Below are 24,616 nucleotides of genomic sequence, written 5' to 3' on the forward strand. Positions count from 1 at the left end.
ATAACCATTTCCCCCCCCTGGTTTAAATTTTTCACTGAACCTGCATATATAGCATGTCTCATTAATTGCTGTCAGTTCAGTTATTTTAATATATTTAAAATATAAATGTCATAAATGTACTGAGTCTTTTATTTATTTCGATTTGTGTTTAATAAGTGATTTGTGTGCAGAGGTCAGTGTAGGTAAAGTACAGTGTGGTCAACAGCATTCACAACAGTCCCTTCAGATAATCACCTGAATGGAAACAACTACAGCTACAGTCTCAGACCAGATCAATTAAACTGCTGCTTCACTGAATTTAATCTGCATTTTATAGTTACCATATTGTTTCATGGAAAGTGTCCCAAATATTATCATTCAGTGTCAGAACATATACACATTTAAGTGGTTTTCCTACGTATGCATTTATTTTCCAAATTATACATTACCCATCAAACTTTGTACAGCAGAGAACGTGTGTATTGCAAAAGAATGTAGCTTATGCATACTATGCAATTCAATTTTAGGGCTCTTTTATACAGGTACCTTAGCTTCTAAAATGAAATGGACTGTACATCCCTGCGGGAGAAAAGTGTCTTGAATAGTTCCTTGAAAATTAAACTTGAGATGAGTATGTGAGTTGAGAAAATTAGCAAGGTCATGGTTAATGGAACTCCTTAGAGTTCCAACGTCGAGACTTCACAGCCAGTTTGGCAGCCTGCGGCTGATGTTAATTTAGCGCAACCCAACATCATTCAACTTCAAAGAGACTAATAGAAGGCTATCATACTGTGAGAGACTTTGATAAGGTGGATTATATTGCTATGTGTAATCCACATCAAAAGGTAAAGGTTCCAATAATTCATTAAATGACAGCACAGAAAATGATACCGGGGAATATTAAAGTCTGATGTTTGATAGCTATTTTTCTCCAGTTTATGGAGGTGATTTATAATATGGATGACACTACTTATTACACACACACACACACACACACACACACACACACACGCATACATTAAATATACTAAACTGCCAACTATTTGAATTTTTTCCCCCTGGATATATGGGAATTATTATTTTGTATTTAAAATAATAAATTAAAAGTGTTCAAATCTGTCAGACTGTGAGGAAATTGAAGTGACTTGTTAAGTGAGATGTTACACAGGTTTTCAAAATTAAATTGGGCTACATTTATTCGAGCAAGGTCATTTTCAAGAGAAATTACAAATTAAAAATTAAATTATATTTCAACAGACATTTCAAAAAATCCCAACAACCACAGCCCCCCTTTATTTCTGTAGCTAAAAAAGGGAAAAAAGGAAAAACAAATAAGATGAATAAAGTGGATTTTTTTTCCTTTCAGTCAAAAATACAGTGTTTTCACAATATTGTATCAAAAGTTCCCAAATTGTAGATTCTCCTTCATCAGGTAAGTGTAGTATGATGAGCAATTCACAGCAATCGCTCCAGATACAATAAATGCTCTCTTTACGTAAAATTTGCTCCACTTGTAAGGATCCTTATTTACTAAAATATATCTATATCAAGGAACTATAATACTGTACACTACAGTATGAAATAAATATAATTAGGAAATATAAAATGAGTCACATAAATAAAATGGTAGTTTAAAATAAAAATGAATTTTGTATTGAACAAAACAAAACAAACCAAGATAATACTGACAGATGATCTTAAAAAAATACAGAAAATTGCACAAACAATATGTAAACTAAACAACTGCAGTCTAGATATACTAATACTGACGTAGGTATTTCAAACAACAAGGTGAAATATTTTGTTTAATACTAAAGCAGGTGCAAAGAGAACACTAGTTGACTTCGCTTTATACTGTACAAGGATGGCACTTGCAGAAAACACAGGTGGAAGGGTTTGCATATAAGGCTTTTCTCGAACGAAAAAAACACAGGGGTTCTGACGTCGCCTCATACAATGAGCCTTCGTCATTACAGTTACCCAAACTCTTTCCATCCACCCCTGGCCAACTTTAAGACTTTGTACATTTAAGAATCATATAGGTATTATTGAGTTAAAGTCGCTTCATAAAAAAAAGCCATGGTGAGACGCCAAAACTTGGATGGCTAGTCAGGAAAAGAAAGGTAAAACCAAGGGTATCACAGTAAGTGATAATGAAATATAACACTGACACACTACTGCGTCTTCAAGCGCAGCATAAGTACATATAGGCAATGCTTTTTTACCTAAGAGTTTTTTTGTTCATTTTATTTTTTGTGTTTTTTTATTTTTCCTTTTTTTGTAATCCTTTTCTTTTTTTTCAGAGTGCAATTTCCAGGCTTGTGCTATGACCACAATGAAACACAGGAGTTATACGGAAATCAGCACCGCACAGCTTTCTGGCTGCAAACTCTGTACATTTTAAAAACCTTTCTTTTATTTGTATTCTGACAATCGTTACCACTTGTATTTTTGCATAATATGGATTCCTTCATGTTCCAGCCTAGTTTCTGATGCCTGATTTTGGAGTTCCACTCTTTATATCGATGAGTGCAAGCCTCAGGCGCACGCTCAGATAACCAAGACGTGGCAGTGTGGTACAAATGAGAATCTGGCTCAAAGTCCCTTCAAAAGGGTGGAAGAAGGGCGCGATGCAAGCTTGAGGGAAAAAGAAAACATAGAATACAGGAAGCTATTCCAAAATGCAGTAGTTAATCAGCATCCTCATTCTTGCCGTCAGGATTTCTTTTGCTCACCATTTTCCCCTCTTCCGAGCTCTCGTCTTCTGTCCCTCCCATTACTTCGCTCTTTTTCTCATCTTTTGCTGTCCCATCAGGGCTCCGAGTGTAAAATCTCTGGCCCTCAGTCTCCATTTCCTCTTCGTCAGCCAACCTTGTCTCTTGCCTGTCAGTCACTTCCGGATATGCCTCCTCTGCCTCCCTGGCGCTGCCCTCAGAACCCTCTCTCAAGATGGTGTTTTCTCGTGTGATGTCCTCGGTCTGGTCCTCTGGATCCGAAAAGCCCAGCGGCCCGAGGCCTTGAAAGTAAGCCCGACGCATGAGGAGCTCTGTGGGCTCCAAGGGTCCGTCATTGTCGTGGTTATCTTGTTTGGCGGCCTCGCGCTCCTCCGCCTCCCGTTTGCAGTAGGAATATCGGTGGTTCATGTGCTGCGAGTAAGAGCCAGAATGGGAGAAGCGCTTGCCACATTTGTCGCACTGGTAGGGTTTCTCGCCTGAATGTAGGCGTGAGTGCTCGATGAGGTGGTGCTTGTGTTTGAAGGCCTTCTTGCAAATCTGGCACTGGTGAGGCCGCTTTCCTGCAGAGACACAAAGAGAGAGGAGCCAACAGGTTAGCTCAGCATCCATAACATCTTAAAGCTATAAAAAGCAACTTATGTGGAGGATGCACAAACTTCAAATATATTTCAATACATTGTTTGCATTACCATCAAATGTAAGGTAAAACATATTAAGTACATATTGCTAAGACACATCTTTCAAGTAAACACAAATATCCCTCCTTACTTGTACCTTATGATTGAATTATATATAAAAAAAAAAAAAAAAACGTTTTTTCTTCATGTTAGGGATTAGTTTGGGTAAAAAAAAAAGTTAAAAAAAAAAGTCCTAACTGAAAACCCCTTCATATCGAGTAGCGACAAACCTCACCGGTTTATTTTAGATGTTACCAAAACAGTGCAGGTAGGTGAGGGGGAAGCCACAGTCCTGAGGTGCTATTCTGAGGCTGTCTGTGACTGTTCTGAATGCAGCCAAGAAGATCAGGTGATTATCGCTCCATGCCGCACAAGGTGAAAGTGAGGCAGTCAGCATCCCTGACAGAGTTTATGACATCATGTCTCGGGATTGAAAATGCTAAGATAAGACATTTGACTCGTGATGCCTTGTGTAACGCATACACCAAACACCTCACCTCACGCACACCTTCCTCTTTTGCCAACTTGGCTCACGTTGTTTACTTTCAGAAAATAGGAAATGAATTCTACTCTAATCAGTGAAGTAGGAGGGACATGCCATTTGGCATTCAGTCATTCCACCAGTAACATTCTTGCCATAAAAACCCACACACTCGCCATAAGCACCAAGCATATGAACAGATGTACTATATTCTTGGCCATGAATAGCCCTGGCATGCCTGCAACACCTTCCATAGCAGCAATACTTGAGATGGTCCCCTTCCCCACCTCCCCTCATCAAGTTCAAAAATAGACGAGACAGTGGATTCCTCTATGCATTCCGACCAAAGAATGTAAGTGAGGATGATGCAAACGTGTGAAAGAGAGTCCCCCAGGAGGGTAGGTCACATTGTGGCGTAGAAATGCCACGCACACATCAGGCTTTCACACACCTGGCATACTGCGCCATGTTGGCTTGCCAACAAAACTGCACTGACAATGTGTCTCCATATCGACTGGTGGTCCAAATGCTCAAATTAAAAGCTATGTGAGATTGTTTTTGTGGTTCATTGTACAAAACGCGTATATGAGAAATGGTTGTGTGTGCGTTTGCCATTTAAAATGGAAACTATTTTTGTACATTTTAGCTGGATTATAGCTGTAAATACCATTGGTGTCACCTGCTAATTTTAAAATGTTTCCCCTTTGAGCCTGTCAAAAGGAAGAAAACCTTTACACCTTTGTCATGGGTTTGAAATGTACAACAAAAATATGGCAATGGACAGAAAAAAAGTAGGTATGAAAAAAAATTAAAGCAGGAAAGGAATGAGAGAAACAAGAAAAAAACACAATGTGGTAAAAGGGGATTACTTGGAGGGGGGATGGACGAGGGTAAAAAAAAAAAGAATTGTCTAAATGTGATATACCTGTGTGCTCATATTTGTGTCTTAGGAGGGAACTGGTCTTCTGGAATGTTTTGTCGCACAAGTCACACGCGTACATACCACTTTCAGTCTTCTTAATCTTCTTCCGGGCGAGCAGCGACTCGCTGTCTGTCAGGTCCTCTAGCCCTGACAGATAGTCCCCTGCACTGTCCAGTAGCTCCCCCTGCAAAAGAAACATATTTTAGACACATTTGACGCAACCCTAACCTGCTACAAATCCTAATCCTAACCTGCCACCTAGGAAGAGACAGCCCCTGCCCCAAGTTTGATCCCAAGTCTGGACAGAGCTTATCTCTGTAACCTGTATAAGCCTTTATCACTAGAAGATGTCTCAAAAAGAGGGACATATGGCTTGACTTACATGGGTTCTCTCAGCTTAGTAAACAAAGTAGTATGAATTCATGTATGTAACAGAGCAAGGACATTCTGTGGACAACATTTTAGGAAGTAATAACCTTTTATAATTTAAAGATACTTTTATTATTATTTAGTTATTTAAATAAATCACACTTTGGCAAAAAGCATGATAACATTCATTCTGAATGTGATTTATCACGTTTAAAGAGTTAAGACAAAAAAGGAATGCACTGGGAATTATTTTTTCCTGGGACCAAAACATTTAATTTACCTGGAAGCCTGGTTTCCGCTGGTACTTCCGGCGTTGCTGCATCTCAGCAAAAGTGGCTGCCCCTGCCGCGTAAGTATAAGCCATAGGTGGAAGGAAACTCATGGGATCCAACCCTGGGTAGGGCCTGAGTCCCGGGATGCTGGCTTGAGCCGTAGACATGAAAGTAGGAGGAGGGAATGCTCCATGAGGAGGAAGCGAGGTGTACATGTGCCCGCCACCAAAAGGGTTTATGCTAAAGATAGGGCTCGAGCTTTTCTCCAGCTGATTTTCATTGCCCAAACTGTTGGGCCCATTGAACTCCTTCTTGATGTGGGCCAGATTTAAAGGCTCTGCTCCTGGTTCACGTGCAAAGGAGTTGATATTGTGGTCAACAGAAAAGTCATTCGGTTTTGGCCTCCGTTCTGCCTTGGAAACTTGTTTTGGCAAAGACAAGTCCAGTGGTTCCCCATGGGCATCCTCAGAGGCGAGGCTGTTAGGGGTGTACAAACTGCTATGTGAGTGTTTGGATGATGATGATGAGAGATTCAAAGGTGAGGGTGTCTCACCTCTCAAGTGGTCCACAGAGTCAAGCGGCTTTTCATTGGTCTTCCTAATGCCCCTGTGGCCAGTTGGTACAGTATCATTAGGTTTGAGGACAGCCTTGATCTCCTCGTTCATCTTGCAGAGATATCGCTCGTGTTGATGTAATGGAATAGGGCCAGAAAACGTCTCCTTGCAGTACTGACATGAGAATGGTGTGTACTGCGCATCCCTCTCCTGTGCTTTATCTTCAGATAGAAGATCCATGGCGTGGCTGGGTCTTTCTTTTTTGATATCTACAGCCCGTCTCTTAGAATCTTCTGTTAAACTCTGGAGACACGCTTTGGCTTCATTCACTTTTTCCAGGGTGTAGTCAATGATGGTCTTGGTGGGACTGTTGTGACCAACACCAAGGAAGCCTTGCTGGGAGGCCAGTACCCGATTCTGCTCCTCCATCTGGGAGCCTAATTCCTTCATGTATGCTCTGAGCTTAGAGATCTCTTCAGGGTTGCCATCAATCTTCTGCCGGCAAACTGTGTTGTCCACAATCTGAAGAACCTTCTGAACCTCACACATGTTGTTGAGGAACCCTGTATAGCTCAATGGATGAGAATCCGACCCAATGCCCAGATGTTGCTGGGGGTTCTGAGATGAACCGTGCATCCCCGGAGGACTACCTCCATGACCACCACCATTGAGAAAGGCTCCTGACCCACCATATTCTTGTTGAGACGCAATCATTAGACGGTATTCATTGAAGTCCATGGGCTCTGACTTGATGTCTGTGTGAGCAGATGGGTCTTGGAGGCTCATGGACCTGCCGTTCTCCAGTTTGTGACGGAGCTGAGCTAAGGCAGGACTGCCAGGGGAGGATGCAGCAGAATTTGGTGATGAGCCAGGCTTGCTGTTGACTCCATGGCGTACCCGTCCATTAATAGAGATAAGGCCAATGCACTTCTTGCTACTTATGTGGGAGCTGTAGGAGCCAGAGTGGGAGAAGCGTTTCTTGCAGTTGGGGCACTCATATGGCTTTTCACCTTAAAAAAAATAAATAAAAGAGATACTTTGATTATTCAAATACAAAAATAAAGTGATGTTCTTTTACATATTTTACCTATTAAATTACTTTATAATTGCTTTAAACTTCTTTCCCCATCCCATCAATCAATTTAATGATTGATAGGATGATGAGATCCTACAATAAAAAATAATTTGTGCATAATTATATAATTATGGCTTTAAATATTCATCATCTATCCAGACTATCCAAACCACACTGAATTACCATTAGGTAAACTGGAGACATAAGAAATAAGATTATATACATTATTGGCATTCTTTTCACGGCCACTTATGAAAGGAGGCTCTTAACATATTATTCAAAGAAACACTTACCACTGTGAATGCGGAGGTGCTCCTTCAAATGATGCTTATATTTGAAGGCTTTGCCACACTCTGTGCATTTGAATTTGCGGTTACCAGCACCTTCGTTTAGCAGTTGAGGCTGCAAAGGAGAGAAAGATTACAGAAATTGATACAGGTAGAAAACAGTCACAAAAGGGTATATAATTCATTCTGATGCTGAAATAAATATTTATTTATTTATATTGATTAATTAAACACAGAAAACAGATACCCAATTGTATTTAGGTATGTGTGTCCACAGCAGAGGCGGACAAAGTACTCAACTCCATTACTTGAGTGAAAGTACAGATACTGCTGGTCAAATATTACTCCATTACAAGTAAAAGTTGTAAAGACAGATTTTTACTTAAGTAAAAGTACAGAAGTATACTCAAGTAAATGTACTTAGTTACTGTCCGCCTCTGGTCCACAGTTACTGAAGCAACAGTTATTCAGATTCTTTTTTTTGGATTTCTGCATAAAGTTTACATGATGAATTGGTGGTGCCTTTTATCTCTAGTACCTTATTCGTTCAACTACTATCTGAATACTTTAAACAGTTGTTGTCTGGGTTTAGTTAAAACAGTGTAGGCTGCATCTGTATTCACAATCCAAAGTTAAACGTAGGTGCTCTTCCTCCATTTGAAATTCAAATGTGGGCCGCAGATGCACAACAAAAACAACAGCATTCACCCTGCACCCCACACACAGACACAAAAGGTCTGTGAAAAATGTGTGGGTGTCCACAAGTGCATGTTTAATAGTCACTGTGTACAGTACTGTGAGTTCTTTCTTCAAAAGTTCAGTCATACTCATGCACATAGGCCAGTTTAAGATGTGTATTGGGGTTTCCATTTTCTGTATGAGTGTATGCAAATATATACACGTGATGAAATGTAAAACTAAACCTAGCAAGGTGAACCTAAGAATAATGTTCAAAGCCTTCAGGAAAATACCTCTTTAGAGCAAATAAACAAACACTTAAAGTCATTTAAGGATTAGGATACTCTAGATCACCGGGAAAAAGCCATCTGCTCGTGTTTAATTCAGTCTGAAGAGGTGCACATATGTGTGTGCATGTGTGCATATGTGTGAGTCTGATTCAGCCAGTAAGATGAGCGTGCAAGGCAAGTATTCCAAATTATTTTCCAACATGCCCAAGTCTGCTTAAGGTTCAAAGTTGAAAGCCTAAATGCAGGATATCCTGCTATAATCCTATCAAGCAACTGAGAGCCCTTTTACCACATCAAAAACAGACTTTTTCCTCTAGTAATAAAGCAATATAGAGTTTCCTTTTCAAAATAATTCCATATCACTGCATTTTTCACAGCATGCTCATGTTGAGACCAGCCTAAAAGGCAGAAATAACATCAGCTTTCCCTGCATCTTTTGAATTGACTCCTTTCCAACAGCTGATGTGAGAAGTCGGCAGGCCTATAGGACTCAATGTGCTAGAACAGCCCACACATGGCCAGCTGTGGGCGGACACTCAGCGGAGTATGACAGTGCACAGCTGTGGCTCCGGTGTGAAGGATTCAAGTATTAAGGAGCTTCCGGAGGAGCTTGTTCAATACTGGAGCTATCAACAGGCTGAAACATGTTCTCGTCGGACAAGTAAACAGGCTCAGAATGAAAGATGCAGCATCTTTCACAATGACTTCTATAATATTAAAAAAAAAGCATGAGGAAGTAATGAGTGTGGGTTCGGATTGAGGTGGGCCTCATCTCACCTGATCTCTGGCAGGCTTATGTGTGGCCATATGGCGCTCTAGCTGGGTGCGGTAGGCGAAGGTGTCACTGCACAGGGGACAGGGGAAGCTCTCATCGTTTTTCTCATGTCGGTACTTGATGTGCTCCTTTAGGGAGGTCAGCCGCTTGTAGCCCCGGTCACAGTAGGGGCAGGTCAACAGTTGGGCAAAGGCATCTGGCGTCCTCAGTGCCAGATCTGGGCAAAATTGAACAGAGTGAAGGAGGGGGGATTGAAGAAAAAAAAAACAGCATATGTGGGAAAAACAGTTGCCATATGAGGCTATGGGAGAACGATAGGTAAAGCACTGCATTCAGTTAAGTGAAACAGCAAAACATGTTATTCAGTTATATCATTCAAATAGCATTAGAAAAAATATTTCACAAACTAAATATATGCATTTTGTCCACACAACCTAATTTGCAAAAATAATAATAATAATAAAAAAAAAAAAAAAATGCATTAATTTATATATTTTTTAATTTTTTTGTCTCTTTGAGAATATAATATAATAAAGTTATTAAACAAATTTCTAATTGCATTTGGTGCTTAGCGAGTTAGATCCTATTTGTATGTATAGTTTAATGCCTACCATTTTCAGTTTCATCTTGTCCATTGGCCTCTGGTGTGCCCAGTCGTGTACCCTCCTCTGGGTCCTCTGGGTAAATGATAACGGTATCCTGCAGGTATTCGGCAATGCTCGCTGCATGTCCCCCACTGTCATCCAGTTTCCTCTTGGCAAAGAAGCTTTCCAGCTCTGAAGAGGCATCAATACCCTTAACTGCACAGACGAAGTGGGGAGAAAAAGCACAAATGAATCCAGTGGTTGATGCTCAGCGTCATTGAAAAGGACCAAGCCGAACATTAGGACAAAGGCCACTTTAAGTGTGATGTAGGGGAGACCAAGCCATTAGAAGGCCTTTCAAGGTGGAAGTATTTATTTAAGTTACAACATAATGGCCACTTCAAAGACTAATAGGAGCCTGCTTGATCATCAAGCACTCTTTAAGCATCCTCTTGCATGTTTGAAAATGCTTTAAACATTTCCAGCATTATAGGTAATTGGGTTATATGGCAATTAGGCGTGCCAGGGTAACTGATCTCACTTTGTATTGCTCATCGTATACATAAAATTGGACCCAATAATCTAATTATAGATCATGTGTTATGTGTAATTGCACAGAACAAGATTTTAAACTTGATTTTCGTAAACAATAGGTTTTTGGATGCTTTATGGAGAACTACTTAAAGATACTGACAGGATGAATAGACAACTGCGCTTTACAAAAAGTAAACTTTATATATGTAAAAAATGAGGTAATGTGGGTAGATAACTAATAAAATGACAAAAGTTATTCTAAATCATACTTTTTCTTTAGATGACTGGAAATTGGGTAAGCAAATGAAAATGTTATTGTTTCCTTGTAATCAATCTGAAAGTACATGGACTGAACAAATTCGATTTTGCCCTTAAACTCAATTTGGCTGCAAAATGTGATTTGCCATGCACTCGCGCTCAACTTAAAAATGTTTACTTTCCATCTCCCATAGACACACATTATCTCACATGCTCACATGTGTGCCAAGCATGCATTTACGTATAGTTTAAGAGAAATTACACTCTTACATAGGAAACCTTTCATAATGAATATGTTCAAGATTTGGTGTCTTGATTACCGCATTGAACCAACTCTTTAAATACAGTTATTTATTATGTATCTTTGCATGAATATTTCAATATATTGTGAAGTTATCTCACCTGTACCATTTCCAATTCCATGGAGAGAGATGTCAGGGCTCATGGAGTTGTACTCCGCTTTTCGCTCCTCTGTAATGAGAGAAAATACTTTATTTAACGATCATCATAACTAGAACAAAAACAATTCAGCAGAAAATCGTCTGCCATTATCAGTTCAATTTTAATTAATATGTTTAATGTATGTTAAATTGTAATTAAAGGAGATAAACGTGACATCACATCAAATTAAAAAAAAAATCACAACGATAGAGAACACCCTACATATCAGGAAGAGTTATATCTCAAACACGTTGACAGCAGCTCAGAGAATGATATGCTTCTCTGTAAGCGGGGCTTTGGAAATCATGTCAAGGTATTTAGGGAGGAGAGGAGGGTGGTCTGAGAGGAGTTTGCTCATATACTGCAGCTATTGTGTTTGTTCCTCCTCCTCCCCCTCATGTGACTTCGTACCGGCAGTCACAAGTATCATAAGCTTCCCCCTCAAAAGGAGGATATACAGCACCTCTTACACCACAACGCAGGGAGAAAACAAGGGTACTCAAGACTCCTGACACACACACACACGCTTCCACTGCATTAGTACTGTTTAATTTCAAAACTGCCTTCCACTTCCTTCCTCATTATCTAAGTATGACAACCGAGAGAGCTTCTGAAAGTCGATGAATTCTCTCACTTTTCACCACATTTAAGAGATGTCTTTCAAAGCAGAGTTTGAAATCATTGTGAGGGCAATGCTTCTTGAAGGGATGTTTTGAGCATCAAGAGCTTTAATAGACTTTAAAAGTTTTAAAGAAACAAGGCGTTTGCTAATAGGGGGCTTGCCTTCACGAAACCCCTTCCTAATGAAATTGTCTCCTTCTGCGCTGTGCAGATAAAAGTGCAAGGCCTGGAGCCAGTGAAAATACCCTCCTGAGTTCTAAGCATTGTGCTTTCCTTTGAGGTACATTGGCTTAAAACTTCTTTGGGAGGGTTAGCGATTAGCTGTATTAGCATGGGGATATTTGAAAGGTCATATGAAGGATCGAACATCATGTGTGGCACACTAAAAACTCTGTTGAAGTGGTATCAGAGAATAATTTTGAGTAAATCAATTAACTGTGCATGAATGACAGAGAAATACAGTTTCCTCGAGTGACAACATGGCAACTACATTAGAGTCTCAGTTCTGCTTGTGGTAGCTGCAGGCTCCCTGAGGTAATGGTGTGATTTTAACCACTGCAACACAGAAGTTCCATATTTATTTAGGTGAACAATTAAATTATAGTTTGTTTCAATAGTCAATTTGATGTGGACTTATTTTAAATGAGCCTGTAAGTATGCTTGCAAATACTGAAGCTACAGTGCTGATACTGCTATAAAGTGCAACAAAACAAGAACATTCATATCCTACTGAGATCCAGCAAAAAAAGTTTTTGTGATTTATGTCATTACATTGTGAGATGGAAGAAATTGTGTAATAATGAAAGTAACAACTTAGCATCATTTATTTTCAACATGTTCTTTTGTGTCTAGTAATAAATACAGTAGGGTCCAGATGTTAGATACCACATTGAAGGTCTGGGATTTGTATTTATTTTTTTTCATTTAAACCTGGAAACAAACAAAGATTTAGGACTTGTGAGAAATGTAAAACAAAGAAAAGTTCTGATGTAAACAGGCACTACACTTTATATAAGATATATTTAATACTAGATATATTTAATAAAAAAAAATTGTGAAAGAAAGAAAGACATTTATACTTGGATTCAGAAAGGACATTAAATTGATTAAAAGTGACAAGATAGACATTTAAAATCTTTCCTTTTGAACGTTCTATTAAATAATCCTGAGAAATAAAAATGAAATGTATCATGATTGCCACCAAAATATTAAGCCATTTTCAACATTGACAATGATATGAAATATTTCTTGAGCACCAAATAAGCATATTAGAATGATTTCTGAAGGGTCCTGTGACACTGAAGACTGGAGTAATGACTACTGAAAATTCAGCTTTGTCATCACTGTCATCTAATGTCATTATTACAATAGAAAACAGTTATTTAGTAAATATTTTCCCAATATTATTGTTTTTACAATAATAAATAAATGCTTTTCAATCAAACTGATAGTAGAATGAATTTCTTCATGACTTTTTTTATAAATCAGAAAAATGCAAATTAGAAGCACTTCCAAAAGTCATCTTTCGAATCCCACTGTCTCAGCAAAACATATACACGGGACTTGAGGTACATCTTCTCTAGCAACCACAGCACACTGATAAAAAGAGGAAGAACCACACAAGATGATTCATGCAGCCTCTTTTAAGATGTTGCTTTTACTAGCACATACCACAATATTTTTTTTCCCAGCAAGCAGACTCATTCCTTCATATTTAATCACTAAAATGGAAAAAAAAAATGCTACGCTGCCAGAGGCGTGGCCTTCAAATAAACTCAGATGACATTTATTAATCTAGCATATCATGGTGTGAACATCAACTAAACAAAACACTGTTCAAGCGAATGACACATCCCTGAAGACCCTGTTTAGTTCTGAGACTGTGACACTCTCTGAAGTTAAGTGATGCATATGGTTTAGTCATTAGATGAGACTGATTGCTGGGGGTCTGGGTTTTTTCTTTCTTTTTTAAATTTTTTTCAACCGGGCGACTCGCATGAGTTCTCCCTTCACTCTGTAACTGTCAGCCAGGCCCAGGGAATTGTGGGCCTATTATGTATGTAAATGGCCATCATAATGCTAAAAATTTCATTTAAGGCCTTTAATGAGTCTTCAGCAGGGCACGCTCATGCTAAATGATAGCTCTGCGATCCTAATTAAGAGAATTTGTCTTTAAAGCCTCACTAGCTTGGGTCTTGTCCGTGATCTTGATCGCTTTTGGTTTTGGGTGGGTGAGTCAAAACGAAGCCAGAAGAAAGGGGTGTGGAGACAGTGATGAGGCACTGAAGATTAGGTGTAACCTACTTTGTGACAAAAGTAAGGAACCGAAGTAGAAATGTGAGCTAACAGTCTAAAAGTTGCCATTACATCAGAAATGCCAAACAGCTGCTAGGTGTTGGCTTAATGAATATAGCTGCTCTGTACTGGTGATATGACAACGGCAAGGTTGATGAAAAAAAAATATATTCTCTTACTTGAACCATTCAGGTCTCCGTGGCGCCAGAAATGGGCTCCTGCCCCATCCTGGCTTTCATTTTCTTCATCCCCCCGGCAGGAGAGCAGGGCTTCGGCTACCCGGGGTGAGGCCTCCAGACTCGGCACACCTGCTGGACTGCCTTCACCCTCAGAACCCAGGAGTCTGTCCTCCTCATCGGACCCTGAACTGGCATCCACCACGTTTTCATAACTCAGCACTGAGGACAGAACATAGTCCAGGTGTTATTATTTCAGTTTAAGTTCATCTCAAGAGTTTGTACAGTCTTAGTTGTCTATGTAGGCATTTGTGTAAAATGTACATAGCCTGGCAAGAAGTAAAAGACAGGTGTTGATAACCTTTTCTTAACCAGTAATAATATACATGATTATATATATATATGTACAGTATGTAAACAGTAACAAATAACAATTTGTAGTTATCAAGATAATGGAAATCTCACTAGACCAGATTGCTGCTTGATATACAACAAGAGAGAACACGATAAAGCAAACCAAAAACCTGCACATCTCTGGTGGTGAGAGGTGGTGAGGGTCTAATAAACTATGAAGCTTACATCATGGGAACAGCAGTTTAACGTTCAGGTTCATTTGAAGTTCTTTCCTTGCCTAATACAGCATACATCTCCCCAGGCTCTCGGAGCACCTTATCTCAGAGGCACGCTGCCAAAGCAGTGAGAACCAGTGGGAAGTTTCTCTAATGTTAGATTAAAAACCTAATTGCTGATTTCGGGACAATTTTCTCCCTCTCCCGAACAACTTTCCCTTCCATCCGTGCTCTATTTCTCAGTTCGTTGGCATCAAATGGACTCGTCTGGGCTGTGGAACGCTCCATTCCCTCCTTCGTACCTTAACTACCCCTAATCTCTCCCTAGGAGCCCATTCACTTAAAAAAAATAAAAATACCAATGACGTCTTTTTTCCACAGGTTCCCATGCAAAAAAGGCTGACCGCTTCCCTTTGGCGGCTCTCGCCAGAGGACGTGAAGATTAGCCGCACGTATCTGATCATAATATGATCTTTGTCTGATCCGTGGGGCTGCATTTGCTCCCCCGGACAACTGCACAACAGGTGCAAATTAAAAGGGGAACCATCTCGGGTACAAGGGATGGTCGAAATGCACTGACCCGGGCTAAATACCAAAGAGTGGGGTGAGGTGGTATGGCGGGGGTGAGGGGCGTGGGACAAAAAGCTTTCTAACTAAGAGGTGTGACCAGCGGGATTATTTAGGAGCAACTTCAGGCCGAGGGTGAAGACCCCCCCCTCCTTGAATGAAAAGGAGAAGGCGAGCGAGAGAAAGCAAAAGAGAGACATAAAGGGAATGGTTGAAAGTAAGACATGAGAGGCTCTTTGTGTGGTCCGAATATACCTTGGACGTAAAGCAACTTTATCTCGCCTTTTTTCTCCTCTGTTCCCTCCTCCTCCCACATCTATTCCTTTTCGCTCTCACACAGCCATCTATTCCATCTTTAAGCCCGTAGTAAGTGCACTTCACTATGTCTTGCGCGGGTACGAAAGGCAGCCCTGAATTTTGGTATCGGAGCTAAAAAGCTGTGGCCAATCATTCAGAGTTTGAATGGTGGGAGTGTTCTGAAGAAAAAGAAAGAAGTGGGAGGACTGGGAAAAGAATCAAGAGGATGAATACAGAGGTCAGGGCTGAATATTAATAATAGTGAACTGCTGAGTGGTTTGACTTCAAGCCCACACAAAACACTAAACTCTTTACATCACATTTTCCTGTTCTTGTGTTTTGTGTTTTTCGACAGCATATGCTAACCATCCACATTCCGAGTGGCATAGCTTTAATACTTGAGTGAATGCTTGAGATTGTTTTTTACAGAAAGTCAGTATGGTTTGTTCTGGAAGTATGTTCTAATTTTACTGTAATTGCATAGATTCTCTCATGACACAAATAGAAATAGAAAATGCTGAGGTTTGAAAACCATTTTGGAAAAAGGAACATGCATGTTTTGAATTCTGTCAAGCAGATATTTTGCCTTTGTGTGTGAGTGTGTGTGAGAGAGAGAGTGATAGAAAAGCAAGTGATGGGCACTCAAAGCAATCCATCAAATGAACTGCCTCTAAGGTCACATGGGTCTGACAGATGTGACCAAGATATTGTATGGCTTTGTGCACTTGTGTGCGTGGGAGTAAAAAGTTAAAAAAAAAACACACACAAAAAAAAAAAACACAGAGGAGCATAAATGTTTTTAAGATTATAAGATCTTTGTTTTCATCCATCAAACTTCTTTTACCCCACATTTTTAGCATTTTCAGATCATAAAATTTGTTAAATGTTAAATGTTAAAATACAAATTGATTAAACCCTTGAATGAACTCCTGCAGGTTGAAACACTGATTTAAAAGATAAAAAAAGAGAACAGTATAAAGTTTTCATTAATATAAAATGTAATATCTTTGTTTTCATCCATCTAACTTGTCATCAACTTTTAGCATTTTCAGATCATAAAATGTAATTTTCATCTGTAATTGAATTCAAATTGATTAAAAATTGGAATGAACTAACTTGGTTTTAAAATTTTCAATGTTCAATTTTGTGTGTGAGAGAGTACAAAAGTAAAAAATAAAAAAAAAAGACCACAATATATTTGCTTTCATCCATCTAATTTGTCATCAATTTGACATTTTTAGCATTTTTTAGATCACACAATTCAATCTTCATCAGTAATTAAATTCAAATTGATTAAAAAGTGAAATGAACTCCTGCAGGTTCTTACTTTTAAGTTTTCAATTTTTAATATTTTTATAGTAAACTACAAAGTATGTTTAAAAGTTTGATTAAAACATACCAATACTATTGGTATATATGTGTAACACGTATATGTGTAACTTTCTTTTATATCTATACCAATCAAATACCCTTCCCTATGTAGATCTGCCCCCATTTCAATTCTATTGGCTGCCATTTCAGTATGTCATTCTGGCAGCTGTCCTGCCGTATAATTCCTGCAGTGAACCGTCCATTGTGCTCACCCTAGAGACAAAGAGGCCACCTCTCTTCTCTCTCTCGCCCTGACTTCTCCTTGGTCCCCTCCCTCTCTCTCTCTCTGTGCTGTTTCGTATTCTCAAGCAACTCCACCTATCATTCTGGTAGCTGTCCTTTGAGAATAAGGCATAATGCACTTCAAGATGGTACTGAAAGTCATCCTTACCTAGAACTGAGCAACAAGCTAGACAGGCAGAATATTTTAAATGTGGAATACATTAGCAAACAAACATTTAACATAATTACAGAAACAATACCTTGTGTCAGTCCAGTTTGGACGAACTAAAACTCTCTCCGCTAACTGGCAGAGGTTCACACATTCCATAGCCTGGAGTTGTGCGCGCGCACACATACACATGTTCTTCTGAGCAGTTTAGCTCTTTAGACAGGTATGAGTGTGCTCTGTCACAATCTTTTACAATCCTCTCATCGTATATGCGGAGTGTGTTCCCAGCGCTCGGGGGAAAACTGCAGACACACCTGCAAACCCAAAGCCACACTGTCCACTGGAGCCATTTCACTGGAACGTGGCGAAAGATGATTCAAGCTTTCAATTATTTCAGACAGAAAAGGTTTCTGTTGTGCCGAACGCTCAGCAATCGCATCCATCTGGACTGAACGACACCTCCGCTGGCTCACACACCTTTTCAACATTCCCTGATCACAGGTAATCCGCCTGCTATCCATCTTTCCCCCTTCCTTTCATCTCCTTTCCGTCTATTCCTAGTGGCCGAAACAGAAAGGTGAGCGCGTATTCCACATCCATGTTGAGAATCAGACAGCCTGCCGCAGGTCTTTCCCAGGTGCCTCTCTGCCACAGTAATGAAACCCGGCGGAACAGACGGTGGAAAATAACTGCTCTGTTCTCTCTCTCTCTCTCTCTCTTCTGTGCGGTGCGCATCACCTGAGCGAGCAGTGGGGGAGGGGCGACTAGGTAAGGCTTCAAACAGTTGAAAGGAGGTCGCTGCCTAGTGGCTATAGCCTGGAAATGATCCATGTAAATCAAATCAGCCATCTTCCATTCATGCGCAAAAAGGAATGGGAGGGCAAACTTTTACCTGTTTCATGCCGCAGAAAAGTGCACAGAGGTAATGTATATGCTGAAGAACCTGTTTGATAAACAATAAATGGGTAAATAAAATAATATATTATCAAAATTTTTTTTTTTTCTAATGTAAAGTAATCTGACAGGAAATTATATGATTTTCACCTGTTGGACATAATAATAAGACATATTATGCTATATATAGCTTTAAGCAGTCTCAGAAAACTGTGTCAAAGTGCCTGTTTAAAAAGGAAGTTTTGAAATAAAATAAAATTGAATAAAAAAAAAATTAATAAAAAAAAAATAGATGAAAAAGGAAGTTTTGGCAATACAATCACATTCCATTAAAAATAAAATAAAATAAAATAAAATAAAACTGTTGAAAACAGAAGTTTTGGCAGGAGAAACATATTCCATTAAAAAAATAAAAAAAATAAAATGAATGAAAAATGAAGTTTTGGCAGGAGAAGCACATTCCATTAAAAATTAAATAAAATAAAATAACTGTGCAGGATGAGTTATCAATATTTTTGGTCAATTTTCTGCGAAGGAAAAGAAAAAAAACCTGCAGATGCATATATCTGCTATAATCTGCTATAAGTGAAACTTGTCAAACTCATCAAGAGTATTATAAATAGCCTTAAAGCTAACACGCAGACAAAAAAACAACAATCTGTAATTCTGATGACGATAGGGCCTTTCAAATTAGTTCTCTACATAACTCCACACTTTTCAACAATGAATCTGTGACTCCCACACAAGGCTGTTTATATCAGCGAAGGCCTTGAACCTGACAGATAGTGTCTGGATTGGGTCTATTTTTTCTTGTGGGGTTAGAATGTAGATAACGGCCATTGAAAAAGTGTTCTTGTTTACGGTGTGTGATGGGAGAGGAGGCTCTCCGTGTTTGTTTTAAGGCCAGGCAGCCGGAGAGGTCACACTGGTGCTGGGGGAACAAAGGGCCCAGGAAGAGAGGGGCCGCTTTTGTGCCGCCATGATCCTCAGTGAAAACTCAGCAATGCGTGAACCATTACTGCAAACCTGGAGAGGGTGTGTGTGTACTGTGGTGGGCTTTGTTTTCCTTGTATTTAAGTATTTCAGTACTTGCCAATATTTGTGAGTGTGAAAAAAGGAGAGCAAGAGAGAGACAGCGTGTGTGTGCGTGCACTTATCTAGCGTGCACCCATCTGTAAATGGGTGGCAATGCTCCACAGACCCTGCCGTGAAGCGGCAACTGTAGCCTGGCCCTAATTGAATTAAACTCCCATTTGTCTATTATAGGACCCAACGCAACAGGCAAGAAGGAGAGAAGGGGAGGAGAGGAAGTGAGAGAAAGAGAGAGAGAGAGCTCTCTGAGACTTGCTCATGCCGCCAGCCGGCCCACCTTTCCCCCTTCCTCCCCCACGCAGACCCACCATCTGTGCCCACCCCATGCACATGTTACCCCTCTCTCTCTCGACAACTGTTCTGGGCCTCTACCAGCCTCAGAGTGCCTGTGTGTGTGTGTAAGTTCGTTGAGCTGGAGACACACAATAGCTCACTGGGCTACCCTGAGGAGGAGAAAAGACAGGAGGAGAGGAGAACACAATATGCTGTGCAGAGGAAGATAAAGAAGTCAACCTCTATCTCAGGCGAACTATCAGTCAGGTTGCACTCTCGGAGAAAAGAACAACCACGAAAAGCCCAAACCGCCTCGGGGCGTGAGAGCTGAAAAGAGATGACGCAAATTACACACGCTAACAAAACCTGCAATTTTAGGTTTTCTTTCCTTTGAGCACAACGTCTTTGTACCGTGATACTCTACCATAAAATCGGCAGGTGAGGGCTTAGAAGCGCAGGCAGATTAATTTGTTGGCCGAGTTCGGAGTCTATCAATTTTTTTGGAAGTTAATATGGGTCAATTAATATGCAAATCTCCCGGCAGATGCTCGGTGCCTCTCAGCATGCGATTGGCCCATCGGTCACTAGCTGTTCAAACAGTTTCACGAGAAAAACAACACCAGGTTCTCTCTCAGAGAAAAACCAATGAGACATCTTACGTTGTTTTTTTTTTGTTGTTACATAAGCAATGTTTTTGCCTTTTTTGGGTTGTTTCTCTAGTAAGAATGCAGAGCACTCAACAAACATTTAAAATACTTGTTTTTTTATTATTTAAAGTCATAGTTCACTCAAAATGTGAAAATTTTGTCATCATTTACTCACCCTCACTACGTTCCAAACTTGTATGACTTTCTTCTGTCGAGCACAAAAGAAGATATTTTGAAGAATATTGGGAACCACTGACTTCTATTATATGGACAAAGCAAAAACAAGCAAACAAACAAACAAACAAAAAACCCTCTCAATATATTATTTTATGTTACACAAAAGATATGAGTGCATACACGATGACAGAATTGTAATTTCTGGGTGCACTATTACTTTAAAGCACACATTTATGTTGTAAACATGACTGGATCTCCCGATAGGCCAGTAATATAAGTCCTATTGAGCTGTCTGAAACAGCTTCCAACTTCTCCACTTCTAAAACAATTGATTCCAGTCTTTTGGTTACTTTTATTTAAGGCTGATTTAATGGAACACAATGATCTTTCCATAATACCTGTTTACTATCAGACAAAAGACGAAACTAAAAGGAAACAGCTTGGGTTCTGCTAAGACTCCTCAGTGGCATTGCCAGAGGTGCTTGTTGGGTTTCTGAAAGCTAACCGGTCCAGATGGAGCAAAAAATAAGACCTCAAAGGGGGGCTTTAAATGAAGGCTCCAGACCAGCAGACAGGTTGCTAATGAAATATTCATGTAAGGAGTGGCCCTATCTATCTATCCATCCATCCTGCCCACAACCTTCCCACACTTCCTTCTTCTGCTCTCCACCATTTTATGGTACACTTCATTTGTGAAGAAAAAGGAAAACAAGCACTCTTTCACTGGCACCACAAAGGCAAACTATCTCTACCTTATCATAAGAGACCCTCAGAGAATTTAGCAATCCATGGCTTGATTTCCAGCCTTCTTCTCAAAACTTTTTCTTTTTTGGACGTTCTTCAGTGTGTCTTGGCAAATGTTCACAGCATATGACCGCTAATTGTACTTTCACAAGTGCTGCCTGCATGGGAAACCATTCGCTTTTAACAATTCCTTAAATATCACTCACATGGTCTTTGGGTTGGTAAATGCTTCAATTATGGATAGAGTTATACATTAGATTCAGAGAGGATAACTCAAGCCTAACGGTGCGGTCACATTTACCGTTGTTCTGCAAATTTTCAATTTCGGTATGAATCCACACGATTAATAATAATAAAATAATAATAATTCATTACATTTATATAGCGCTTTTCTAGGCACTCAAAGCGCTTTACATTGTCAGGGTGTATCTCCTCATCCACCACCAGTGTGCAGCATCCACCTGGATGATGCGACGGCAGCCATAGTGCGCCAGAACGCCCACCACACACCAGCTTATTGGTGGAGAGGAGACAGAGTGATGAAGCCAATCAGTAGATATGGGGATTGTTAGGAGGCCATGATGATCAGAGGCCAATGGGCAAATTTGACCAGGATGCCGAGGTCACACCTCTACTCTTTTCGAAAGACATCCTGGGATTTTTAATGACCACAGAGAGTCAGGACCTCGGTTTAACGTCTCATCCGAAGGACGGTGCTTGCTGACAGTATAGTGTCCCCGTCACTATACTGGGGCGTTAGGACCCACACAGACCACAGGGTGAGCACCCCCTGCTGGCCTCACTAACACCTCTTCTTTGGGATTGGGAATTTACCACAGATTTCACAACTTGTTTAGGTTGGTTACACTGACCAACAGAAAAGTTTGAAAGTGATTTCTGTTTGAGTTGAAATTTCACAAAATATCTCTAAGAAGACCATGCATTTCCGCACCATTTCACCCACCTCTAGCTAAGCTGAATGCCATTTCCCTCCCCATATCTTTCCGTATAAACGGGACGCTCATATGTGCTGCTGCGGGGGCAAAGATGGCTTTGTCAAACACACATGCATGCTGGATGGAAGCTGTGCTCTCCTGTGTTCAGAAGGCTCAGGATCAACTGGGGTGGTATTAAACATGCACACGTTTGCCTGTGAACAACTGTCAGCGCATCTGCTGCATTGTTCTTTAGCATCTCTCTCTCCATCACTCCCACAGCCCCATCAATAACACTCTACTGCAGACAGCTCCTGGCTACTCCTGGCATGGTACACATGCCTCCAAAACACGAGTGAATAACACAGATTATGCCCTCATCCAGTAGTGTGTACTAGTGCATGTCCGTTTACGGCAGCCTAACCTGTTTTGTGTGTGTGTGTGTGTGTGTGTGCGTGAGATTCTGCGCTCAATATCATAATGAAATAAAGAGCCTGCTTTAAGCACATGCAAATTCAAACGTGCATAATCAGGGCAAAATTAATTTTGCTGTTTCTGATTAGAGACATTAATTAATCTGTGTGAGGTATGGGCCTAATCTGAAGTTGAATTACACCTCCTGTAAGATTAATTAGGACACGATAATAACATACGGCGCTGCCAGTGCAGATTACAGTAAGCCTTATTCCTTTGACTCGAAAAAGAGCCGGGCAAAACCTGAATTGCCGTGCGACTCGACACTTACGTACTTTGTTGGCGATTGTGGGTGCCGTATTCTCAACTAGTTAATAGTTAGCAGGAGTTTCCAAGGTATTCAATTCAAAAAGGTTTTTGAATTTTGGTTGAGGCTGACATGTAATATCTCAGAGCTTATTTCCCGTTTCGAAATGGATTTAAACGAATCGTTTGACCCCACAGAAACGCAACAGTGGGAAGTCGAGTCCATTTGTGGCAAGTGCGTGCCTGTGTGCGCCTGCCAACATATGTTTATGGGTGTGTGCGACTGAGGTGTTCGGAGAGCTCATGTGCACAGATCTGTGGTGTGGACTGTGGAGACCACAGCAAAACCTCACCAGTTGCCAGCTGGCAGTGTAGGTGGGAGCCTTTTAAAGAGGTCAGTGTGTGTGTGTGTGTGTGTGTGTGTGTGTGTGTGTGTGTGTGTGTGTGTGTGTGTGTGTGCGGATCTGTTGTGTGGACTGTGGAGACCACGGCAAAACCTCACCAGTTGCCAGCTGGCAGTGTAGGTGGGAGCCTTTTAAAGAGGTCAGTGTGTGTGAGTGTGTGTGAGTGAATGGGGACAGTCCACATCCAATGAGAAATAGAGCCCCCTTGGTCCAGGACCTTCAATCAGAGCAGTTCTTTCTGATGTTAATGAGGGAGTAAAACACATCTGTTCAGCACCCCCTCCCGCACACACATCCTAATGCACACATACACACTTGTGTGAGGAGTTTGGTCACCTGAATAGCTTCCCCAGCAGGTAGTACACAAGGGAAGGATTCGGCCCTTTATGTGGTCAATCTTTGACTCCCCTAAAACCCTTTCCATGCTCTTTCCCCATAACTACCATCAAAGGTCAGTGACCCATGGGATGCACCAGGGACCCATATTTGGCCCTTATGTATTGTCAGAATAGAGATAGAGGCGAGAGCTGAATGAATGAACTACAATATCCACAATGACAATAGCGCTGATCAGTGACTTTTATTGGCTTGAGCATTTATAAAATTATTATTTAATTTATTAAATTATTAATTAACAAAATTAATTCATATACATAATAAACACTGAAATTAAATAAAAACTATAAGAAATATTAAAATCTAAAAATTAAATATAAAACAATTATATTCACATGCAAACTTATACACTATAACAATTTAAATATATTAATTATATGTAACTAAAATAATTGAATAAATTAAAATAATTGAATGATTAATTACTAATTGTAATAACTTATTTAAATAATTGTGTATAAAAAAATCGAAATATTCCACATTTATATTAATCTATGTGTGCGTGTTTCTCTGTTTGTTTTGTGTGTGTGTTTGTGTGTGTGTGTGTCTAATTATATATATATGTATCTATATACATATATATATATATATATATACACACACACACACACACACACACATTCAATTACAAATCATTAAATTAAAAAGTAATTTAATCTAAATTTATTTAGGACTATTTTTAAACTGAAATATAAACCTAAAAGATGGAGATTTTATATGAATAATAAAAATTACAAACAAATATTAAATTATTTTAGATACAAAATGTATATTTAAATTAGTGCTGTCAAACGATTAAAAGTGATTAATCGCATCCAAAATAAGTGTTTGTTTACATAATATATGTGTGTGTACTGTGTATATTTATTATGTCTATAAAAATACACACACATACAGTATATATTTTGAAAATATTTACATGTATTTACATGTATACATTTATATTCATATAATTAATATTATATATAAATTAATTTAATATATAAACAACTTATTTTTCTTAAATATATACATGCATGTGTGTATTAATATATATACAGTATATACATAATAAATACATACAGTACACACATATATATATATTATGTAAACAAAAACTTTTATTTTGGATGCGATTAATCACGATTAATCGATTG

The 24,616-nt window shown here is 39.6% G+C and overlaps 1 protein-coding gene across 3 annotated transcripts in view; it reads right to left on the reverse strand.

Moving 5' to 3' along the window:
* Positions 1 to 2,582: 2,582 nt before the first annotated feature.
* The window catches only part of LOC107673129 (zinc finger E-box-binding homeobox 2-like), a 53,512-nt gene continuing 31,478 nt past the window's right edge, over positions 2,583 to 24,616 (reverse strand). For 2 of the 3 annotated variants that reach the window (XM_016466607.1, XM_016466606.1), the window contains 8 exons: positions 14,007 to 14,225; positions 10,873 to 10,941; positions 9,706 to 9,894; positions 9,097 to 9,311; positions 7,358 to 7,466; positions 5,444 to 6,999; positions 4,798 to 4,978; positions 2,583 to 3,274 (listed from right to left, as the gene is read on the reverse strand). In XM_016466607.1, the coding sequence (XP_016322093.1) occupies positions 2,670 to 3,274; positions 4,798 to 4,978; positions 5,444 to 6,999; positions 7,358 to 7,466; positions 9,097 to 9,311; positions 9,706 to 9,894; positions 10,873 to 10,941; positions 14,007 to 14,225 (3,143 nt within the window). In that variant the 3' untranslated portion in view covers positions 2,583 to 2,669. The remainder of the gene's footprint in view (positions 3,275 to 4,797; positions 4,979 to 5,443; positions 7,000 to 7,357; positions 7,467 to 9,096; positions 9,312 to 9,705; positions 9,895 to 10,872; positions 10,942 to 14,006; positions 14,226 to 24,616) is intronic. The other variant, XM_016466608.1, reaches the window with a different exon arrangement.

The sequence above is a fragment of the Sinocyclocheilus anshuiensis genome, unplaced genomic scaffold (genome assembly GCF_001515605.1).
Source record: "Sinocyclocheilus anshuiensis isolate Anshui unplaced genomic scaffold, SAMN03320099.WGS_v1.1 scaffold496, whole genome shotgun sequence".
Lineage (NCBI taxonomy): Eukaryota > Metazoa > Chordata > Actinopteri > Cypriniformes > Cyprinidae > Sinocyclocheilus > Sinocyclocheilus anshuiensis.